The sequence below is a fragment of the Lates calcarifer genome, linkage group LG3 (assembly GCF_001640805.2).
Source record: "Lates calcarifer isolate ASB-BC8 linkage group LG3, TLL_Latcal_v3, whole genome shotgun sequence".
Taxonomy (NCBI): Eukaryota; Metazoa; Chordata; class Actinopteri; family Centropomidae; genus Lates; species Lates calcarifer.
Window position 1 is genome coordinate 23,325,702 of NC_066835.1, and position 20,187 is coordinate 23,345,888.

The 20,187-nt window shown below is 46.9% G+C and overlaps 3 protein-coding genes across 6 annotated transcripts; all 3 read left to right on the top strand.

The window, feature by feature from the left end:
- Window positions 1-1,103: 1,103 nt before the first annotated feature.
- On the top strand, window positions 1,104-6,396 carry bop1 (BOP1 ribosomal biogenesis factor). Of its 2 annotated transcripts, none has more exons than XM_051069709.1 (16): window positions 1,104-1,265; window positions 2,211-2,406; window positions 2,499-2,591; window positions 2,982-3,136; window positions 3,212-3,329; window positions 3,537-3,638; window positions 3,729-3,941; window positions 4,064-4,225; window positions 4,317-4,397; window positions 4,504-4,573; window positions 4,727-4,859; window positions 4,959-5,142; window positions 5,215-5,506; window positions 5,708-5,792; window positions 5,945-6,052; window positions 6,139-6,396. In XM_051069709.1, the coding sequence occupies exons 1-16, from the start codon at window positions 1,138-1,140 to the stop codon at window positions 6,290-6,292; spliced, it is 2,274 nt and encodes a 757-aa protein (XP_050925666.1). In that variant the 5' UTR covers window positions 1,104-1,137; the 3' UTR covers window positions 6,293-6,396. The 2 variants fall into 2 exon arrangements, with proteins under 2 accessions (XP_050925666.1, XP_018542119.1); XM_018686603.2 differs by having other exon boundaries at window positions 1,108-1,275; window positions 2,215-2,406.
- Window positions 6,397-6,544: 148 nt separating this feature from the next.
- ntaq1 (N-terminal glutamine amidase 1) lies at window positions 6,545-9,134 on the top strand. 2 transcript variants are annotated; one of them, XM_018686624.2, is made up of 6 exons: window positions 6,545-6,922; window positions 7,156-7,255; window positions 7,470-7,520; window positions 7,606-7,754; window positions 7,829-7,953; window positions 8,037-9,134. In XM_018686624.2, exons 1-6 carry the CDS (start codon window positions 6,861-6,863, stop codon window positions 8,204-8,206), a joined length of 657 nt encoding a protein of 218 aa, XP_018542140.1. In that variant the 5' UTR covers window positions 6,545-6,860; the 3' UTR covers window positions 8,207-9,134. The 2 variants fall into 2 exon arrangements, with proteins under 2 accessions (XP_018542140.1, XP_050925667.1); XM_051069710.1 differs by lacking the exon at window positions 6,545-6,922 and adding an exon at window positions 6,939-6,962.
- Window positions 9,135-12,759: 3,625 nt separating this feature from the next.
- On the top strand, window positions 12,760-20,155 carry lrp12 (low density lipoprotein receptor-related protein 12). 2 transcript variants are annotated; one of them, XM_018686598.2, is made up of 12 exons: window positions 12,760-13,678; window positions 14,196-14,252; window positions 14,395-14,530; window positions 14,636-14,838; window positions 14,942-15,189; window positions 15,486-15,635; window positions 15,723-15,944; window positions 16,045-16,311; window positions 16,389-16,591; window positions 16,683-16,815; window positions 17,270-18,170; window positions 18,867-20,155. In XM_018686598.2, the coding sequence occupies exons 1-12, from the start codon at window positions 13,600-13,602 to the stop codon at window positions 18,923-18,925; spliced, it is 2,658 nt and encodes an 885-aa protein (XP_018542114.1). In that variant the 5' UTR covers window positions 12,760-13,599; the 3' UTR covers window positions 18,926-20,155. The 2 variants fall into 2 exon arrangements, with proteins under 2 accessions (XP_018542114.1, XP_018542115.1); XM_018686599.2 differs by having other exon boundaries at window positions 17,270-20,155.
- The last annotated feature ends 32 nt before the right edge of the window (window positions 20,156-20,187 follow it).

The window sequence follows — 20,187 nt, forward strand, 5'->3', positions numbered from 1 at the left end:
AAATTATTTACATGTAAAATGTAAAAGGTTTGATTCTTTTACAAAAACAGAAAAACTTGGTTTGTGACGTCACGGGTATGATGTAAAGCTTCAGAGACTGTGGACAAAAAAATGTGAACACCTGGAGCCCCGTGGACAGCGACACACCTGACCAGACTGATTCTTCTGACCTCGCCCCTGACTCCGCCCCCGGCCCCGCCCCCACCAACAGAACTTCTCCAGCTGACACTGGACGGTGGCGGGGGGGCAAGTGAGTGTACAGGTTAGTGAACAGGTGAGTGAACAGGTTGGTGACAGGTGAGTGTACAGATGAGTGAGTTTTACCAGGACGGTGACTCTGCGTCTCTTCAGGCGTTGACAGAGTCCAGGAAGTCGAGTGAAGTCGATCCTCGTCACCGACGCTTTGACCTGACACAACGAGACCAGGATTTAATGCGGTCCCTACAGAGTCAGACCTGAACCAGGTCTCTGACCTCTGACCTCCTGAGCTGAGTTAACTTTATTGACAGGACAGACACATGTTAAAACTCACAAGGTGTTAAAAAGTGTGGGAGGTCTGTGATTGATTCATATTGATCAGTATTGATCAGCTTCAGAGCATGGTTTAAATTCTCTCCCAGCATGCACTTGTCCTACCTGCAATGGAGGTGTTACAGGTGTGAAGTCAGGCAGACTGAGGTCGACCCTCCTCAGACAGATGCAGCAGATCAGCAACAGAAACACATTCAGCCTCATCTGTCAGTCAATCAATCAGCTGTTCATCCACAGACTCGTTTCTTCTTCTGTGTGAATAAAAACAGCAGCTGAAGAAACAAACACACTAATCCTCTTAGTCTGGTTTAGGAGTCACGTGACCAGGCAATGATATCACACTGACCTCCTCCAGTACGTAACTGAGCTGGGGGGGGGGGTATCAGGACTGAGCTGGTGTAGAAAACAAACACACTTCTGTCAGGACATAAAACCACTGAGTTGAATTGTTTCATATTAAAGTTTCAATTAAAAAAAAAACAAGCAGCTTGATCAAACTACAGAGCTGTTACCATGGTGATGATGATGACCGGAAGATGGCGCCAACATTAAATTCTCCTGCCTGTGACGTGTGACCTCTGACCTTTGAGGCTCCCACGTGGTGTAATGGAGGAGAGCAGCGGAAGCATGCGGAGCAGCAAACAGAGAGAAGAGATGAAGAAAGTCCGAGAGAAAACAGCAAGGAAGAGGAGTAAAGAGGAGGAGGAGGAGCAGGACCAGGACCAGGACCAGGACCAGGACCAGGTGAGACCCAGACAGACAGGACCGGGACCGGGACCAGGACTAGGACTGGGATTATTGGGGGAAGTCGTACGGCTAGCTATTAGCATGCTAACACGCTACTATTTAACAGATAAATAGTGAAAATACTGAGTACTGGGGGTGTGACTGTTCAGAGAGCTGAGCCGAACTGAAGAAGAGACCAGGCCGAGTCCAGCTAATCCTCAGAGGAGTTTATAAACGGTCCATCAGAAACAGAGCCATTCAAAATAATCAGATTTTCAACGGAGTTCTGAGTGGAGACAGGCCAGTGTTTGTCAGGCCGATCCTCCTGGAAATAAACAGGCTAATCATAGCTATAGTTAAATAATTTAACACTGGAATCATTAATGTTATTAACTAAAACACAAACTGCAGTTAACACAGTACAGATTTAACTGTTAGCCAGACCTCAGTACCCACACAGAGACCCACACCAAACTCCATTAAGAATCTTTCTATTTTAAGTTGTTCTGCTCTTTCTCAGACCGTGAAAAACGTAGCTGGACACATCAGAGGTCTGATGATCAAAGCGGAGAGTTTCATAAAGAACTGAGCTAGCATCATGGCTGTTAGCATGTTAGCACGTTAGCCCTCCTGTTTCTCTCATAGCACAGCTAACCGCAAACTCCACTCAAAATCTGTTGGTTTTAAGATGTCCTCAACCTGTTCAGGATCAGGTCTGTTGATCAGATTTAAACTTTTAACTTAAATTAGATTTGATTACAACAGAAAGCAGTTTTCAACCTGAGAGAGATTTATTTATGTTGACACAGGAAGTGACGTCAGACGACTGAGAAAGTGTCCTCAGTATTTTTAGGTTTGTGATGCTATCATTGATATTCATGTTTAATCAGCTCTTTTAAAATTAGCAGGTTTTTGAATGGAGTCTGGTTCAGAAATTTAAATCTGTTTCTTCTCCAGATTTTTAACTTCAACAACAAACCTGCTGAAGAAGAGGAGGAAGATGAAGATCTGTCAGACAGTGAGGACAGCGTCTACTCAGGACTGGAGGATTCTGGGAGTGACAGTGAGGATGATGAAGATGAAGAGGAGGCATTAGACGCTGCTGCGGATGATGATGAAGAGGAGGAGAAGGAGGAGCAGGCTCAGCGGGTAGAGTTCACCTGTCAGCTGACAGCTGATTGGTTGCGGCTGTTCTCAGTGTTCTCTTGTAGAATGTCACCTGTTCTCTGTTCTACCTGCAGACAGAGGAGAGGAGGAGGAAGGAGGGAGGAGTGACAGACGGAAAGGAAGAACAGAAGAAAGACGAGTACGAACACGACTCCTCAGATGAGGAGGTGAGGAAGGTTCCTCTTTTAGATCAGAGAACCTGTGGGTTCTTCAGGTTCCTCTGGGGTCTCCACTGTTTATCAGTCCTCTCTGACATCTGAGGACATCAGCTGCTCTTCATCACATGTTCTCTGTCGTTCTGATGTTCTGTAATGTTCTGATGTTCTCTGTTGTTCTCTGTCTTTCTCTGTCGTTGTGTCGTTCTCTGCCATTCTGTCGTTCTCTGACGTTCTGTTGTTCTCTGTTCTGTCGTTCTTGGATGTTCTTTGACGTTCTGTTGTTCTCTGATGTTCTGTCGTTCTGACATTCTCCGTTGTTCTCTGATCTCTGTCATTCTGTCATTTTGATGTTCTCTGTCGTTCTGATGTTCATTCGTTCTCTGTCGTTCTGTTCTTCAGGACATCAGGAACACAGTGGGGAACATTCCCATGGAGTGGTACAGAGACTTCCCTCACATTGGCTACGACCTGGATGGGAAGAAGATCTACAAACCAATCAGGAATAAGGATGAACTCGACGACTTCCTGGACAAAATGGAGAACCCGGACTACTGGTGAGTCTGCTAGCATGATTCTAACTCCTCCATTGGTTTAGAGTGAGAATGCTAATAGTGCTAACCTGTGTGCAGGAGAACAGTCCACGACAAGCAGACAGGTAGTGACATCATCCTGTCGGACGACCAGGTGGAGCTGGTCAATCGTCTGCAGAGAGGACAGTTCGGAGACGTCAACTTCAACGAGTACCAGGTACGCTCAGGTGACTCAGTTGAGGCTCCGCCCTTAAGACTGTGAGTCCAGGTTTTCAGGTGAACCTTTATTAACATGTCTCTGCTGGACAGACACTTGCACACCTGTTCACCTGAACACCTGTTCACCTGTTCGTGCTTCTAACAATGCTTTGAGCTGATTCTTCTTTTCAGTCTGTTTGACCTCAAATCTTCTCCCCCCCCTCAGCCGTCAGTGGAGTTCTTCAGTAAAGATGTGATGATTCATCCGGTCACCAACAGACCTGCAGACAAACGCAGCTTTATCCCCTCACTGATTGAGAAGGAGAAGGTAAAACACTCTACCTGTTTGTCTCTACCTCTCTCACCTGTCTCTCTGTCACCTGTCTCTCTCTCACCTGTCTGTCTCACCTGCCCTCAGGTGTCTAAGCTGGTCCATGCTATAAAGATGGGTTGGATCAAACCTCGTCGGGTGGAGGACGACAGTCGGGGTCGTTACTATGACCTGTGGTCGACTGAGGACTCGTCCATTCTGGCCAAACACAAGATGCACCTGCCCGCCCCCAAAATCCCTCTCCCTGGTCACCAGGAGTCCTACAACCCCCCACCTGAGTACCTGTTCACAGATGAGGAGGTACCACCCACAGCTCACCTGTTCAACTCACCTGGTTATAACACAGAGAGAACTATGACTCATCCCCTTTGTCTACACCTGTCTCTCTCCACCTATCTGTCTCTCCACCTGTCTGTGTGCAGCGGGCTCTGTGGGAGCAGCAGGATCCGTCAGACAGGAAGTTGCCATTTGTTCCGGTGCGGTTCTCGAGCCTCCGTCAGGTTCCTGCGTTTCCTCGTTTCATCCACGAGAGGTTTGAGCGCTGCCTCGACCTTTATCTGTGCCCCCGCCAGAGGAAGATGAGGGTAACTACCGCCACCTCACTCAGCAGTCTGATAACACCTGAAGAACACCTGCAGCCAATCAGTGATCAGTAACCTGTCTGTCTCTCTGCAGGTCAACGTGAATCCAGAGGATCTGATTCCAAAACTTCCTAAACCCAAAGACCTGCAGCCGTTCCCCACCACACAGTCTCTGGTAACTATAGCAACCACTGTAACTATGGTAACCACGGTTACCCCGGTGACGCAACTGAAACTGGTCCTCACAAAGATACATGTGTGTCACCTGTGTGTGTGTTCAGGTGTACCAGGGTCACAGTGGTCTCGTTCGGTCCATCAGTGTGTCTCCATCAGGACAGTGGCTCGCATCAGGTACCTCACCTGTATGACATCATGCTGCTGGTCGCTATAGAAACATCACACACAGCAGCTCAGGTTGTGTGCGCTGTGTGTACTCTGTGTGTACTCTGTATGTACTCTGTGTACTGTGTGTGTACTCCATATACTCTCTCTCTGTGTATCCAGGTAGTGATGACGGCTCGGTCAGGTTCTGGGAGGTGCGTTCATCTCGTTGTATGAAGACAGTCCAGGTGGGCGGAGCTGTTAAGAGTGTCGCCTGGAACCCAAACCCGTCTGTCTGTCTGCTGGCTGTTGCCCTGTGAGGACCTGTCTCTCTCTGAATACCTGTCTCTCTCTGAATACCTGTCTCTCTCTGAATACCTGTCTCTCTCTGAACACCTCTCTCTCTGTGTTTTAGGGACTCGGTGGTCTTGCTCCTGTCTCCCTCTCTGGCAGACAGACAGGTTGTTTCAGCGTCAGAGCGACTCCTTTCAGGTCAGGACGAGGTGGAGCCAGCAGAGGGTGCGGGGCCTGTCACCTGGGGTGAGGCTGAGGGGGAGGAGCTAAACCAGGGGATCCGCCTCAGAATCCAACATCCCAAAGTGAGTGAGTGATTGATTATAGAGTCCTGATCAATACCTGGGCTGAACTGATCGATCGGTGTTGTCCCTCAGGCCGTCCACCAGGTGGTGTGGCACACTAAAGGAGACTACCTGGCCTCGGTGATGCCGGATCACTCGAGCCACCTGCAGGTGTTCATCCACCAGGTGAGCCGGAGGCGGAGCCAGAACCCCTTCAGGAGGAACAAAGGTCTGGTTCAGTGCGTATCCTTCCACCCGGTCCGGCCCTACTTCTTCGTGGCTACGCAGCGCTCGGTCCGGATCTACAACCTGGTCAAACAGGAAATGACCAAAAAACTACAGGCCAACTCCAAGTGGATCTCCAGCATGGCGGTCCACCCCGGGGGTAAGTAGATCCACCTGATCCACCACAAAAACCTCATCCACCTGATTCACCAGATCCACCACAACACCTGATTCACCTGATCCACCACAATACCAAGCTTACTGGCTGATTAAACTTACTGATATATGAATCATTATTAATCATGTGACATCACTGCTGTGGGGCGGAGCCTCTGACTCATCTTTTGTCTTCTGTCTGCAGGTGATCATGTGATCTGTGGGAGCTACGACTGCAGGCTGAGCTGGTTCGACCTCGACCTCTCAACCAAACCATACAAGATGTTACGGTACGTACCTGTCACTCACCTCTCTCGCCTGTCTCTCGCCTGTCTCTCGCCTGTCTCTCGCCTGTCTCTCGCCTGTCTCATCTGTGAGAATGAACCAGTACGTCACAGAATATTGATATTTTATATTAATATTGATCACTTCCTGTCTGCAGACACCATAAGAAGGCGGTGAGGGGTGTGGCCTATCACAGAGTTTACCCTCTCTTTGCATCAGCATCCGATGACGGATCAGTGATCATCTGTCACGGGACTGTTTACAAGTAATACACACACACACACACACACACACACACATACACAATAATAAACTCAGATAAACACTAACCCCCCCCACCCCCACCCCCAGCGACCTGCTGCAGAACCCGTTGATCGTCCCGGTGAAGGTCCTCAGAGGTCATGTGATCACTCATGACCTCGGTGTTCTGGATGTGACCTTTCACCCCACACAGCCCTGGATCTTCTCCTCTGGAGCCGATGCCACCATCCGCCTCTTCACCTAGCAACCTGCCCGGCAACCAGCTGAGAGTCGGTGATGAGGTTGCTAAGATATGATGTTGTTGACTGTTTTTTCCTGTCTGTTTTTAATTAAACTCAAATGTTCTGAGCTGTTTGTCGCCTCATCAACTGTTTGTTGTTACCATGGTGATTGATGAGTCTTATCAGTGAGATCTGACCTGAGAACAGTGATTTTAAATCTGCGGTGAAAAACATGAAGCCCCTAGTGAACACCAACACCTGCCTTCATCCTCGGCTCAGCCCCAGCACCCTGAGGTGATCCACACCATCGCTTTGTAACTAACCATCATGTAACAGACAGGTTACATGATGGTTAATGAGGTTCAGCTCAGTCGTGTTGGATGTGAAAAACTTCACTGTGCAGATAACTCTGATTTTCCTTTGAGCTTTATTCACCATCGGATCTGAAATAAGTTTTAAATCACAGTTTTAATGATCAATAAAAATCTTTAACTGAAATTTCACGCTTTTAATTTGAAAAGCCACCGTCCATACTGGATGTGACGTCTTATATTTACTTCCGGCGGAGCGATGTCAGCGTAACACCGCAACATGAAGAGTGAAGACAGAATCACACCGACCCGCGAAAACTGCGTTTATACCAGCTGTTACTGGTAAATGTTACTCTGATACTGCGAGTTATACTCTGATACTGTGAATTATACTCTGGTACTGTGAGATATACTCTGGTACTGCGAGTTATACTCTGATACTGTGAATTATACTCTGGTACTGTGAGATATACTCTGGTACTGCGAGTTATACTCTGATACTGTGAGTTATACTCTGTGATACTGGTTCTACTGTCTGACTGTTGGACGTTCTGTTGTTTGTTCTTGTTTTTCAGTGAAGAAAATGTTTGGAAACTCTGTGAGTTTGTCAGAACGGAGAGAACCGCACCACTGGAACAGCTGTTTGTGCTTTTCATCTCCAACGAGAACAGAATGGTGAGAGCACACAGGAGAACGCGAAGCTACCAGAGCATCTGTGCCACGTTCTACAGCAACGTATCAGGTTCTATAAAACATCTGTCAGGTTCCATAAGGGTCTATAAAACATCTGTCAGGTTCCATAAGGTTCTATTAAACATCTGTCAGGTTCTGTAAGGTTCTATAAAACATCTGTCAGGTTCTGAGAAGTTCTCTGTCTGTTCTCCGTCAGGTTCCTCTGTGGAAACAGAAGTCTGGACAAGGAGACCAGCCGGTGATCTGGGTCTGTGATGTCACAGACACTCCATGGAATAATAACAGTAATGAGATAATAGTGACATAATTGATGACATCATTGTCTGTTTCAGGACTACCACGTGATCCTGCTGCAGGTGAGTCTTCAGTCGGACTCTCTGATCTATGATCTGGACTCTGAGCTGTCGTTTCCCTGCAGCTTGAAACTGTACGCAGCCCAGGCCCTCCGCTCAGACCACAACATCAGGCCTGAGTACCACAGGTAACACACCTGACCACAGGTAACACACCTGTATACCACAGGTAACACACCTGAACCTGTCTCTCCTTGAACAGGAAGTTGCGTGTTATACCTGCTGACAGCTTCCTGTTAAATTTTGCATCTGATCGATCTCACATGAAGACCCCTGATGGATCCTGGAGGATGCCCCCCCCACCTTACCCCCCCATACACACAACAGGTAACAACACTTCCTGTTACCTTATCAGGTCAGATGATGTGTTCAATGTGACCTCATGGTGACAGCACGCGTTTCCCCCTCAGACAGTCACATGAACCTGGATGACTTCATCAGTATGGACCCTGATGTTGGCTGGGGGATGGTCTTTAGTCTGGACCACTTCCTGAAGAGCTACACAGGAAACTCTTCATCATCATCAGCTTCATCATCATCAAGATGTCAGGCAACAACGACCCCCAGTAGCTTAACTTAGCTTAGCCTAGTTAAGCTTAGCTTAATGTATCCTACCTTAGCTTAGCTTCACATTACAGAAGCTAAAGGTGCTCCAACTGTTGTGTTGTGTTTTTAGGTGTTAGCATGTAGCATATGCATCAAATTGTTTTCTTCTGTTAATCCTGTGAAAACTTCAAATGTTAAATTCCAGATGGAGCTGAAGAGGCGTGTGATGGGATTCACAGCCACAGATCAGCACTGGGAGGACTGGGTGAACTGGGAGAACTAGTATGAGGTTGAACAGCAGGAGAGATAGCTAGCTAACAGTCTGGAGGATGAAAATTCTTCTTTCAACCTCAGTTTTTCTCATAGACACTTATGAAAAACATCACCACAGATGTACCCTTGTCTCTCCGTCCTTTATTTACCACAGTCTCAGAAAACTGGACTCATTACATTTCATTCACAGTGTGTCAAACACAAGCAGCTAACCTTAGCTAACATGCCACAGACGAGGCCTTGCAGTGGTACTTTTACTTCAGTAGAGTATCTGATTTCTTTTTTTACCAGTTACAGTACCACAAAGTAACACAAACACACTAACAGATGGAGGCAGTGGTATTCCAGCAGTTCCCAGTAAAATCCCTGTTTTTGTCAGTGGAGTCTGGTAGTGATATATAGAGATGTTTCTGGTTAAACTAAAAGGATCTTCCTCTTTAATAAAAAGCTCTGTCTCTGTGGGAATCCTATCATAATGTTGTGTTGGATTAATTACAGCAGCTGTTCACTGTTCCTGATCAATACTGATCAATACTGTACTGATTGCTTAGATTTTTGTTCCTATCAATCACTTACATCCAGAAACATGTATTTTTATATCAGTGTTGTTACTTTAACTTCAGTAAAAGATCAACTGTTTTATTTAATTATGTAAAATAAACTACGTTTAATAAAGTTTGAAACAGTGACATCATGTTCCTGATGTGATGATCACCACCGGGCTCTGTCTATCTCCTGGGCCCGGTTTTTCAAAAGTAACCTGCTTGGATTTTGGATAACGGATTGGATCAAATCTTGAAAATGGGTTTTTCAAAAGAAAAAACGGATTACGTAATCTGAGGTTCCTACATTGTGATTTCCTATCCTATTTGAGCGCTGGTTATCCAGATTTGGTGATCCTGAAAAGTTTCTATCTGGATCAGATTGATCCAATCTGATGTTGTTTTGAAAAACCGGCTCAAAAGTCAAATAGATTACATGATCATGGATAGCAAAAAAAAGGATTACCAAATCTGGATCAATTTTATCCGGATTAAAACTTTTAAAAAACTGGGCCCTGAACCACAGAAAGCCTGCAACATAACCCTTGCCTGTATTGTCCTGCACAACATCGCTACCAAGCGCAAAGTCCCTCTCTGTGCTGACAATGATGCACCTGAGCCCCTTGGAGACCCTGACCAACCTCCTGCATTCTGCCAGAACGAGCAACAAGGGACACAATAGTTAGACACTGTTTCTGATTTGGATTTGTTTTGGATTTCAAAAACCAGCGATGTCATTGCCATTGCTTTGTTATTCTGTTTTATCATTGCATGCATCACTAAAAAATGATCTAAAAACAAAACAAAAATATCTTTGATTGTGATGAATACACATTAATTAATGACAGAATTCAATATATTATTTGTGGTCAATATTGACAGCTGTTTGGGAGATTATTTTATGAGGCCAAACTCTTTCTACTTTGCTGTAGGCCTATACTGAAAGGCTGAATACATTATAGCTTACCTAATCACTGTAGCCTGATGGATGAACAAATCAAATTAAAACCTTATGAATGAATAGGATATCTTGTAGGTTATACTGCATGATCCAAATACAGTATTATTTGATACAATTTTAAAGTTTGATTATATTTTGGGCCTGAAATCGACGCTGAATCCACCCTTCTGATGGAATCAGTATAATCCTGAGTTTTTGGATCAAAGTGATCCCAATCCTGCTAAAAAGTTCTAAAAAACCCAAACTAAAGGTTTGATCCAGATCTAAACCAAGATTAGATCACGTGATCTAATCCGATCACGTAATCCTTTTTTTCTTTTGAAAAACCCATTTTCAAGATTTGATCCAATCCATTATCCAAAATCCAAGCAGATTACTTTTGAAAAACCGGCCCAGGTGTCAGTGTGTCTGTAATATGTGTGTTCAGCCTGTTGGGGCGCTGTTACTTCACTGGTTCTCACACTGAGTGACAGGCCTTTAATCCAGTCACTGATTATAGATCAATGATCCGGTCAGAGGTACTGAGGAGGAGCTGGGTTGGGATCAGGTTCAGGACTGTGGATGATCTGGATCAGACTGGAAACAGAAACAGGAAAAACTAACTCAAACCTGATCAGGTGTGTCATCTGTATTTATTTGATAGAAGCTTGATTATTGATCATTGATCTTTGTTCAGTGTCTGATGTGTTTCTGATCAACTTTTTATTTTATTTTATTAATGAAAACAGAAAATCTGATTTCACTGAGTGTTCTCCATCCAGACCACATCAGATCATCAGATCAGGTCCAGACAAAAGACCACCACACTGGTCAGACCAGGACGTGATCAACAACAGACTCCGGGAAGAGTTTAACGATGACTGTGAAAGAAAAGAAAGAAAGAAAGAAAGAAGTCTGGAGCTGAACTTTGAATCACCTGTCCATCATTTGTCCATCACCTGTCTATCATCAGTCCATCATCAGTCCATCACCTGTCCATCATCTGTCCATCACCTATCTATCATCAGTCCATCATCAGTCCATCATCTGTCCATCACCTGTCCATCATCAGTCCATCATCAGTCCATCATCTGTCCATCATCAGTCCATCACCTGTCCATCACCTGTCTATCATCAGTCCATCATCTGTCCATCACCTGTCCATCATCAGTCCAGTCCATCATCTATCCATCGTCAGTCCATCATCTGTCCATCACCTGTCCATCATCAGTCCAGTCTATCATCTGTCCATCACCAGTCCATCATCTGAATTTAGAAAACGCCTGAAACCTTCTGAAGGACCTAGCACCTCCTAACTCAACTCATTCTCATCAAGGACCCTAGAACGACAGGGAGCTGTCTGTATGTAAACATAAATAGAGACTCAGTAGAACCTGTTCTACCACAGAAACACACCTTCATCTGATCCGTTCACTGTGATTGGACAACAGGAAGAGACAATCAGATTTGACCAGATTGATTTTGTCTGTCTCTCTACATGCGTCATCTGATGAGGATAAGCAAATAAGTTTCACATCAAAGTCATTTGATTGGCTTCAGACTGCAGCTTGTCGACACAGCAACAGAACCACGACCAGAACCAGAACCAGGTAAAATACAGCAGAGTACTGTATTTCAGACATCAGGCTGTGAGGAAAATATTGTGATGAAATATGAATCTGAACATGGTTTAGTTAAACCTGGGTTTATACAGACAGACAGATAGATAGATAGATAGATAGATAGATAGATAGATAGATAGATAGATAGATGGAGAGCTAACATGAACATGGAAGGAGGAGGAGGAGGAGGAGAAGGTGGAGGAGAGGGGGGAGGAGGAGCAGGAGGAGGAGGAGCAGCAGGATGGCTGGCAGCAGGTGTAACTGCAGCTATTCTCTGTAAGTAACTGAGACTTTTTCACCTCCACATGTTGATTCTGACTCAGTTTGTGTTTGAACACAGGAAAAGTAAAAGCAGAGGAAGTTCAGAGCAGATTTAGCCTGCAGAGAGAAACCTCTGTCATGTCTCTATTTTCTCTGTCTCCTGCAGGTTGGCAAATCCATAACCATAAGGAGGTGGGGTTAGAGGAGGTGGAGGTTACATCACATACTCCTTCTGCATTACTCACTGTAAACACACACATCTGCTGCAGTCAAAAAAACCCATTAGCAGTTAGCTTAGCGTTAGCTTTGTCAGATACTGTAAACTCAGCTCTAAATTATTTCATCATGAGGTCATTGATGTCAGATTGACTGCCCGTGAGCGCTGTGCTAAGCTAACAGCTAACAGACTAGGCTAACAGCTAACAGACCTGAACTAGGAGCTGAAGGAACTTCCATCTGTTTCTGTCTGTGGATGTTTAACAGGAGGTTCATTAAGATTTAGACTTTTATTTTCAGCAGCAGTTTCTGGATGAGGAACTTTGTTTTGAGGAAGAAAGACTGTGAGAACAGCTGCAGTCACAGTGACTTTAATACAAACTCAAAAAGAGGGAATCAGAGCTTCACAGCCTGATACTTTTAACTTTTACTGCAGAGAAATGTTTGTTTCCTCTTTGGTTCAAATCAAGATTTAAATAAAAATCAACTTTAATATTTTGAATCTTTTGGTCGATGTGTTTGAAATCTTTAATTTTTAAAACTGAAACAGCTGAGAAATTAAATTCACAGAATCAGAGAATGAACCGTTTGTGTCACTGATTAGTTCAAAGTAAATATTTAGTTTATTTATTTATTGATCAGAAAAACATCATATATTGATTAGTGTCTGTGAAGGTGTGATGACTTCACATTATTGTTGATTAATGAGAAGAAAAAAACAGAAAGAAAACATTTCGTGTCGTCACACGGGGGCGGGGCCTTCACTCTGCTGCCTGCAGACTGTTGTTGTTCAGTCCGACACGAAGCTAACGGCTAGCAGCTAACAGCTAACACAGACGGTGAAGATGTCGTCAGACCGACACACGGAGAAACGCTCGCACCGTTAACCTCTCACCTGCTCCTCTTAGTTATCTCGGGTTCGCTGTGATTAACCCGGTGCGCTCTGATTAACCCGGGTTAGCTGTCCCGCTCCAGAGTTTATGTCCTCGGTGTTGTGGAGGAGGACGGGCTAGCTCCGCTTAGCTCCGTTAGCATGTTCCAGCTAATGGGCCAGTGTTATTAATGTTAGCCTCGCTAGCCGGGCTCCGGCTGTTAGCTTCTGGTTAATTTATTTTTGTAGAAGTAGCAGGTTAGCCCGGAAGCTAACTTCTCTTTATTTAACTCAGTTAGCTGCATGTTGTTGTGGATACTTAACCTGTTAGCTTGTGTGTCGGTATTTAACTCATATCCCGTATCATGTATCGCTGTGTTCACACCACACAGCTCGTTCCCGCAGCGAGCTGCTGCTATGAAGCTTCAGTTGTTTTAGCTAACAGAGCTAACGTTAGATGTTAGCCAGCGGGAGTCAGTTGTCTTTGTTTCCATCGGCAGCAGATGGTTTATGATGTGAGAGCGGGTTAGCTCTGTTAGATTAGTTAGCAGGCAGATCAGTGTTTTACTGTGAGTGTAGCAGATGCTAAGCTAACAGATAACTCAGTAACACGGGTTTCAGATCAGTCGTCAGTGTATTAGTTTTATTTACTGTGTGGCTGACATGCAGCTGTCAGTTTACTGACCTTCATCATCATCATTAATGAGCCCGGCAGGAGGGAACATCCGGGTCATTATGGCCCTCAGATCAGCGTATATCCTCTACCTGTTCACACTGTCAGGTGAGTTCACCGACTCTGGGTCAGCTCTCACACACCTGTACAGCTTCAAACCATCAATCCATTAATCGATTAGTCCATTGACAAAGACCGAGTGTAAACTAATAATTGATAATTGATTAATTGTTTCAGTTGTTTGTGAAAGTGCTTCTCTTTGTTTCACAGTAACTGAGTATTTTCTCCTATGATGCTGTAATACCCCCTCCCCAGTTATATCCTATATGTAATTATAAAGCTGATTGATGCTGTTGATCATTGCAGCTTGTGATAGTAGTTATTGACTCTGTACAGACTCAGCTCCAAGCTTCAGTCACAAATCATATGTAGCATAAGCTGCTGAAGTTAACTTTATCTGTTGAAGTTAACTTTATCTGCTGAAGCTAACATGAAGAGACTGAGGAACATCTTCTCCTGTGATAAACAGCTGTTAGCTTGTTGTAGCTCCAGTGTTAGCAGAGACAAATAGGTGATGTCGGCTACTTCCTGTTTACCTCCTGTTGACCCTCTGCTGTCTTCCCAGGGTGCATTGCTGCCTCTCAGAGGAACGACAATGTCTATGTATCAGGAATTTCTAATGGTGAGTTCACGACCACACTGATGACACATCAGGGACACAAACACCTGCAGTCTGAAGCTAACAACACCGGTCTGTCTCTAATTGTTTGTCTCTCTCTACTTGTCTTTCTCTACCTGTCTCTCTCTACCTGCCTGTCTGTCAGCCTGCAGCGACATGGCCGAGCTCCTCAGGGCGTCCAGTGGTATCATCACCACTCCTGGTTGGCCGTTCCAGTATCCGTCCAGACTGAACTGCAGCTGGAACATCAGAGCTCGACCTGGAGACACCATCACCATCAGGTAAAGCAGGTTGCTACCATGGCAACAGCACAGGAAGCTGCTCCCAGGACATATATGGTTGTATCCTCACAGAATCAGGTTTTGACCAGACCTTCTCCTCTGTAGTTTCCAGGACTTTGATCTGCAGGGTTCTCACCGCTGTTCCTCAGACTGGATGTCCATCAGCAGCTACAGGAGTCTTGATGGACTCCGGGTCTGTGGGTCCTCTCTGCCGCCGCCCTACATCTCCGCCCAGGACCATGTCTGGATCCACTTCCACTCTGATGACAGTCTGGCAGGGAAAGGCTTCAGACTGTCCTATATCACCGGTGAGGGTTCAGCAGATCCAGATCCTGATTCCTGAAACCTGAACAGATGAGGAGAGAGGTTTCCAGGTAACTAATCAGTACCTGATCTCACTTTGTCGTGCAGGTAAGCCAGAGGCGTCCAGCTGTGATGTGGACCAGTTCCACTGCTCCAACGGGAAGTGCATCCCGGACTGGTGGCGCTGTAACTCCATGGATGAGTGTGGAGACAACTCAGACGAAGAGCTGTGTGTGGACTCCCCCTTCTCATTCCAGCCCTGCAGCCTGAACCAGTTCCCCTGCCTGTCCCGCTACACTCGCATCTACACCTGCCTGCCACACAGCCTGCGCTGCGACGGCAGCATCGACTGCCAGGTAGCACTTCACCTGGACCTGACCCATTGACTCCCAGACCCAGATCAGATCAGATCAGACCAGATCAGATCAGACCAGACCAGACCAGACCAGATCAGATCAGATCAGAGTCAGTTCTATGAACTCATCATCAGATCAACACATTTACTGAGAGAGTCTGACACTGCAGAGGTCTAAGAACTGAGATGGACCAGGATCCATTCGTAGTCCAGAGGGTTCAGAGTCTCAGGGTGGATCAGGTGTACCTGTACCTGTCTCACAGGTCTCCTCCTGTCTGTTAACATTGTTTCCTCCAGGACCTCGGTGATGAGATCGACTGTGACGTTCCGACCTGTGGAGAGTGGCTGAGGAACTTCTACGGCTCCTTCAGTTCTCCAAATTATCCCGACTTCTACCCACCAGGAAGTAACTGCACCTGGCTCATCGACACCGGAGACCACAGGAAGGTAACCCAGCTTCCAGTTTCCTGTTCCCTCAGGCCCCAGCCACAACTCCCACTGACGCTCACTAACTCCTCCCACCTCCTCCTGCAGGTCATCCTGAGGTTCACAGACTTTAAACTTGATGGGACTGGGTACGGGGACTATGTGAAGGTCTACGACGGTCTGGAGGAGAACCCTCGTCGTCTGCTCCGGGTCCTGACCGCCTTCGACTCCAGAGCGCCGGTCGCTGTGGTGTCGTCGTCCGGTCAGCTCCGAGTTCACTTCTACGCCGACAAGATCAATGCCGCCCGAGGCTTCAACGTCACCTACCAGGTGAGTTTCATTTCTTCTTAAGGTGGACAGATTCTGTCTAATCTCTCTCTGTGTTGTTAAGGTGGACAGATTCTGTCTAACCTGTCTCTGTGTTGTTAAGGTGGATGGGTTCTGCCTTCCCTGGGAGGTTCCTTGTGGGGGGAACTGGGGCTGTTTCACTGAGCAGCAGCGCTGTGACGGGTACTGGCACTGTCCCAACGGTCGGGACGAGCTGAACTGTTCTTCGTGTCAGGAGGACGAGTTCCCGTGTTCCAGGAACGGAGCGTGTTACCCTCGATCGGACCGCTGCAACTACCAGAACCGCTGCCCCAATGGGTCAGACGAGAAGAACTGCTTCTTCTGCCAGCCGGGAAACTTCCACTGCAAGGTACCGATCAGACCAGAGACCAGAGACCAGTCTGAGTCTGTGCAGAGTAACTTCAGTTTGACCTTTGACCTTTTCAGAATAACCGCTGTGTGTTTGAGTCGTGGGTTTGCGACGCTCAGGACGACTGTGGTGACGGCAGCGACGAGGAGAGCTGTCCGGTCATTGTCCCCACCAGAGTCATCACCGCTGCCGTCATCGGCAGCCTGATCTGTGGCCTCCTGCTCGTCATTGCCCTTGGCTGCACCTGTAAACTCTACTCGCTGCGCATGTTTGAGCGCAGGTGAGCACGCCCTGTTTTCTCTACACCTCATCGTCTCCTCTGTTTGGTTATTGAATGTCAGTGAGTCGAGCTCTGTGATTGGTCGTTTCAGGTCTTTTGAGACACAGCTGTCCAGAGTGGAAGCGGAGCTGCTGAGGAGGGAAGCCCCACCCTCTTATGGTCAGTTGATCGCCCAGGGACTGATCCCACCTGTGGAGGATTTCCCAGTGTGCTCTGGGAGCCAGGTACAGATACACCCTGTCTTGCTGCAGATTTAAAGGACCACACCACTGATTTTAATATTTAAACCAAACGATGAAACCTGCAGTTGCTGCCTGATTTTAATTGGTGTAACTAAAATGTTCAGGTGAACAGAGCTAGCACACACCTGACCTCATAAAACAACCTTTACTCCTGGGACTAGTTTAAATGTGGAGGTATACCTTCACTCTGTGCAGGACAGATGTTCCATAGCAGGACTCTCTGATCAGATCCTCTGCTCAGACACAAACAAATCAGGAGGGTTTGTAGATTCATTCACTGCCTCAGACTGCTACACCTGCAGCTCCACCACCTGCACCTGCAGGACACTGGCCTATCCAAAGGGTGGAGTCAGACAAAGGTGTCCTTTAGGGAGTAAACCTCAGAATAGAAACTGTATTTGATGATTTTATTTTTCCTCTCTCTGTCTGTCCTCAGGCATCCGTCCTAGAAAATCTCCGCCTGGCTGTTCGCTCTCAGCTCGGCTTCACCTCCCTCAGACTCCCGTCCTCCAGTCGTCATAGCAACCTGTGGCGCCGGCTCTTCACCTTCTCACGGTCTCGGCGGTCGGGTTCTTTGGCTCTGGTCTCTGCCGATCTGGAGGACAGCGCCGGCACCGGGAGCACCGGGAGTTCTGGTTCGGACCTGCTGTCTCCGGACTCGGATGATACGGACACAGAGGGTGAGCGAGGGAGGGAGCGAGGCGCAGGCGCGGTGGGCGGGCCCGTCGCCCCCCTCCCCCATAAAACTCCGCCCCCTGCTGCCGTTGAGGCTGTAGTATCCGTGACGACGTCAGCAGCCCCTGAAACTCCAGCACCAGGCCGAGATCGATGCCGCGACCAGCCCAGAGAGGTCCTGTCCCCCTCCAGTCCCATCACCATGGCAGCGTCCAACCCAGACCCTGAGTGTCACAGCAACGCCTCGGAGCTCCAGGCCCCGCCCACCTCCGCGCTGCACCGTCTGGCCCAGAACCTGCACCGTCTTGCCAGGAACCTGACCAGAGCCGGTCAAAACCAGCAGAACCAGATCTGGACCAATCACAGCCCGCTCCACCAGCTGGAGACAGGAAGAGGCGGGCCCGATGCTGTTGAGCACCGCGGGAGCAGAGAAGAAGAAGAAGACGTGGAGCTCCTGATCCCTGTGTCCGACTCCGACTCCTCTTCCTCATTGGTCAGCGACGTCCAACAACCGCTCCTGGAGCCACACCCCTCTTCCACTGCAGGCCACGCCCCTCGTCATCACAGAGGAAACGGCATTCGCGGAGGGCGGGACGGCCCCTGCGAACACTGTGGGATGGTCCACACGGCGCAGATCCCTGACATCTGTTTGGAGGCCACAGGCAAGACGGAAAGCAGCGACGACGAGCTGCTGCTGCTCTGCTAACAGGCTAACCTGCAGGGCTAACATGCTAACTGACACACTACCAATACTACCCCCATCTAACAGCTAAAGTTAGCTAACATGTTCACTGACACACTACCAATACCACCCCCACCTAACAGCTAAAGTTAGCTAACATGTTCACTGACACACTACCAATACCACCCCCACCTAACAGCTAAAGTTAGCTAACATGCTAACTGACACACTACCAATACCAACCCCACCCAACAGCTAAAGTTAGCTAACATGCTAACTGACACACTACCAATACCACCCCCACCCAACAGTTAAAGTTAGCTAACATGCTAGCTGACCTGGCTAATACTGCTAACACTACCCTTCCTACACCCACAGTACGCCAACATGATAACTGACTGGCTTACAGTAACATTACCTTGTCCCTACGTTTCAAATGTTACACAGCTAGCCAACATGCTAACACTTCAGACTGGACGTCAGCTAGTTATAATCTAACACCTGTTAGGATGTTAGTTGTTAGTGCAGGTTTCCGCCCGCAGTGTTTTAAGAGACAATCCGACCAATCAGAGACTGAGGGGAGTGATGTCACTGATTGGATTCTGATGTTTCTATGATAACTCTCCTTTGTTGTTGCTCCGGTCCGTCCGTTAAAATGCTCCCCCTCTCTCTGCAGGCAGACGTCCTGCTCGTAGGTACAACTTCCTGAACACTGACCTCCTGGTACGACTGTAAACGGACAGAACAAACTGAAGGTTCCCTCCATTGCTAAACTCTGAACTGTGGTTGTCGGGAGTTCTAGTCCAGTGTGACACTTTAAATGGTCCCCCGTTTCCCCTTGCTGGTCTGTTACAGGAAGTGATGAGAGAGACGAAGGTCATGTGACCAGTGGAGGTAGCCACAGATAACTGTTCATCAAAGATTTTTTCTTCCTGAGCTTTTATTCGTTTTCACCTGGAGATCAGTGGACACACCTGTCCTCTGTCCTCTGTCCTCTGTTGTAAACCTGCGACACATAAACATCACACTCTTTAGATTATTGTGTTCAGTTCCCTGTGAAGCTTGGTAAAATCAGATCAGTAATATGAGTCATAGAGTGTGAGGTCATTACAGTAACACACCTGCAGATACTTGTCATCACCTTCCTGCTGACAGGTCCTCACCTGGTTATTGATCAGCTATGATCAATCATAATGATCCAGTTTGTGTTTGTGTGTTGATATTGAAAATGAAGCACAACATCAGAATCATAGAGGTTTGATGTCACAGCTATCTGAGCTGCCTCCACTGCTCACCTGACCCTCTGACCTGACCCTCTCACCTGTTGACCTTGGAGACTCCTCTGTGCTGCTTGTCCCTGCTCGTCGTCTCGCAGGTGGCTGTGATTCTGAGCATGGCTCAGGTTCCTGTCCAGTGTTTGATGTTTCTACGTGTTGAGTTCTTAGACCGGTTCTAAAGGGACCGGGCTGTCAGAGCAGGTCCAGAGTGGATCCAGAGCTCTGATGATCTGATGATCGTACAGTAACCCAGATTGCTCCTCTAAAACTTTACAGATATGATAAAAAGTCTTTCTATGTGTCTGAAAGGTCAAAGGTCACGACTAGTGTTTACATTTATTATTCAACATAAATGAGTCAGACTGTGGAAGAGACTCTGGATCAGGATCTGATGTTCCTTCCTCCTCCCCCCTCAGACTGAAGCCATTCAAACTGACCCGTCTGTATTTATGATCTTTGTTACAGTTTTTGGTACTCAGATCTCAGCTGACCTCGTGTGAGTGTGACTGTGTATATTTATTATTATTATTATTATTATTATTAATATGACTGTGGTTCTCATTGTGTTAATTTGTTGTGTAGCTGTTTTTCTGACCTGCATGATTCCAGTTGTTTGGTGTTAGTTTTTCTTTGAGTCTGTAAAGTTAAACCTGTTAAACTGCACTAAAGATTAAAGGTTCACATTTCACTCTGTCGCCTCTTTACCTTCTGTCCTCGCTA

Bases quoted from the DNA above. Each gene is read 5' to 3' on its own strand.
- bop1 (XM_018686603.2), top strand. From the start codon at position 1,138: ATGGAGGAGAGCAGCGGAAGCATGCGGAGCAGCAAACAGAGAGAAGAG. The intron at 1,276-2,214 runs GTGAGACCCAGA...TTTCTTCTCCAG, and splicing joins AGGACCAGGACCAGGACCAG to ATTTTTAACTTCAACAACAA. The intron at 5,143-5,214 runs GTGAGTGAGTGA...GTTGTCCCTCAG, and splicing joins TCAGAATCCAACATCCCAAA to GCCGTCCACCAGGTGGTGTG.
- lrp12 (XM_018686598.2), top strand. From the start codon at position 13,600: ATGAGCCCGGCAGGAGGGAACATCCGGGTCATTATGGCCCTCAGATCA. The intron at 13,679-14,195 runs GTGAGTTCACCG...CTGTCTTCCCAG, and splicing joins CTACCTGTTCACACTGTCAG to GGTGCATTGCTGCCTCTCAG. The intron at 14,253-14,394 runs GTGAGTTCACGA...CCTGTCTGTCAG, and splicing joins TGTATCAGGAATTTCTAATG to CCTGCAGCGACATGGCCGAG.
- ntaq1 (XM_018686624.2), top strand. From the start codon at position 6,861: ATGAAGAGTGAAGACAGAATCACACCGACCCGCGAAAACTGCGTTTAT. The intron at 7,256-7,469 runs GTGAGAGCACAC...GTTCTCCGTCAG, and splicing joins TCTCCAACGAGAACAGAATG to GTTCCTCTGTGGAAACAGAA. The intron at 7,954-8,036 runs GTAACAACACTT...TTTCCCCCTCAG, and splicing joins CCCCCCCATACACACAACAG to ACAGTCACATGAACCTGGAT.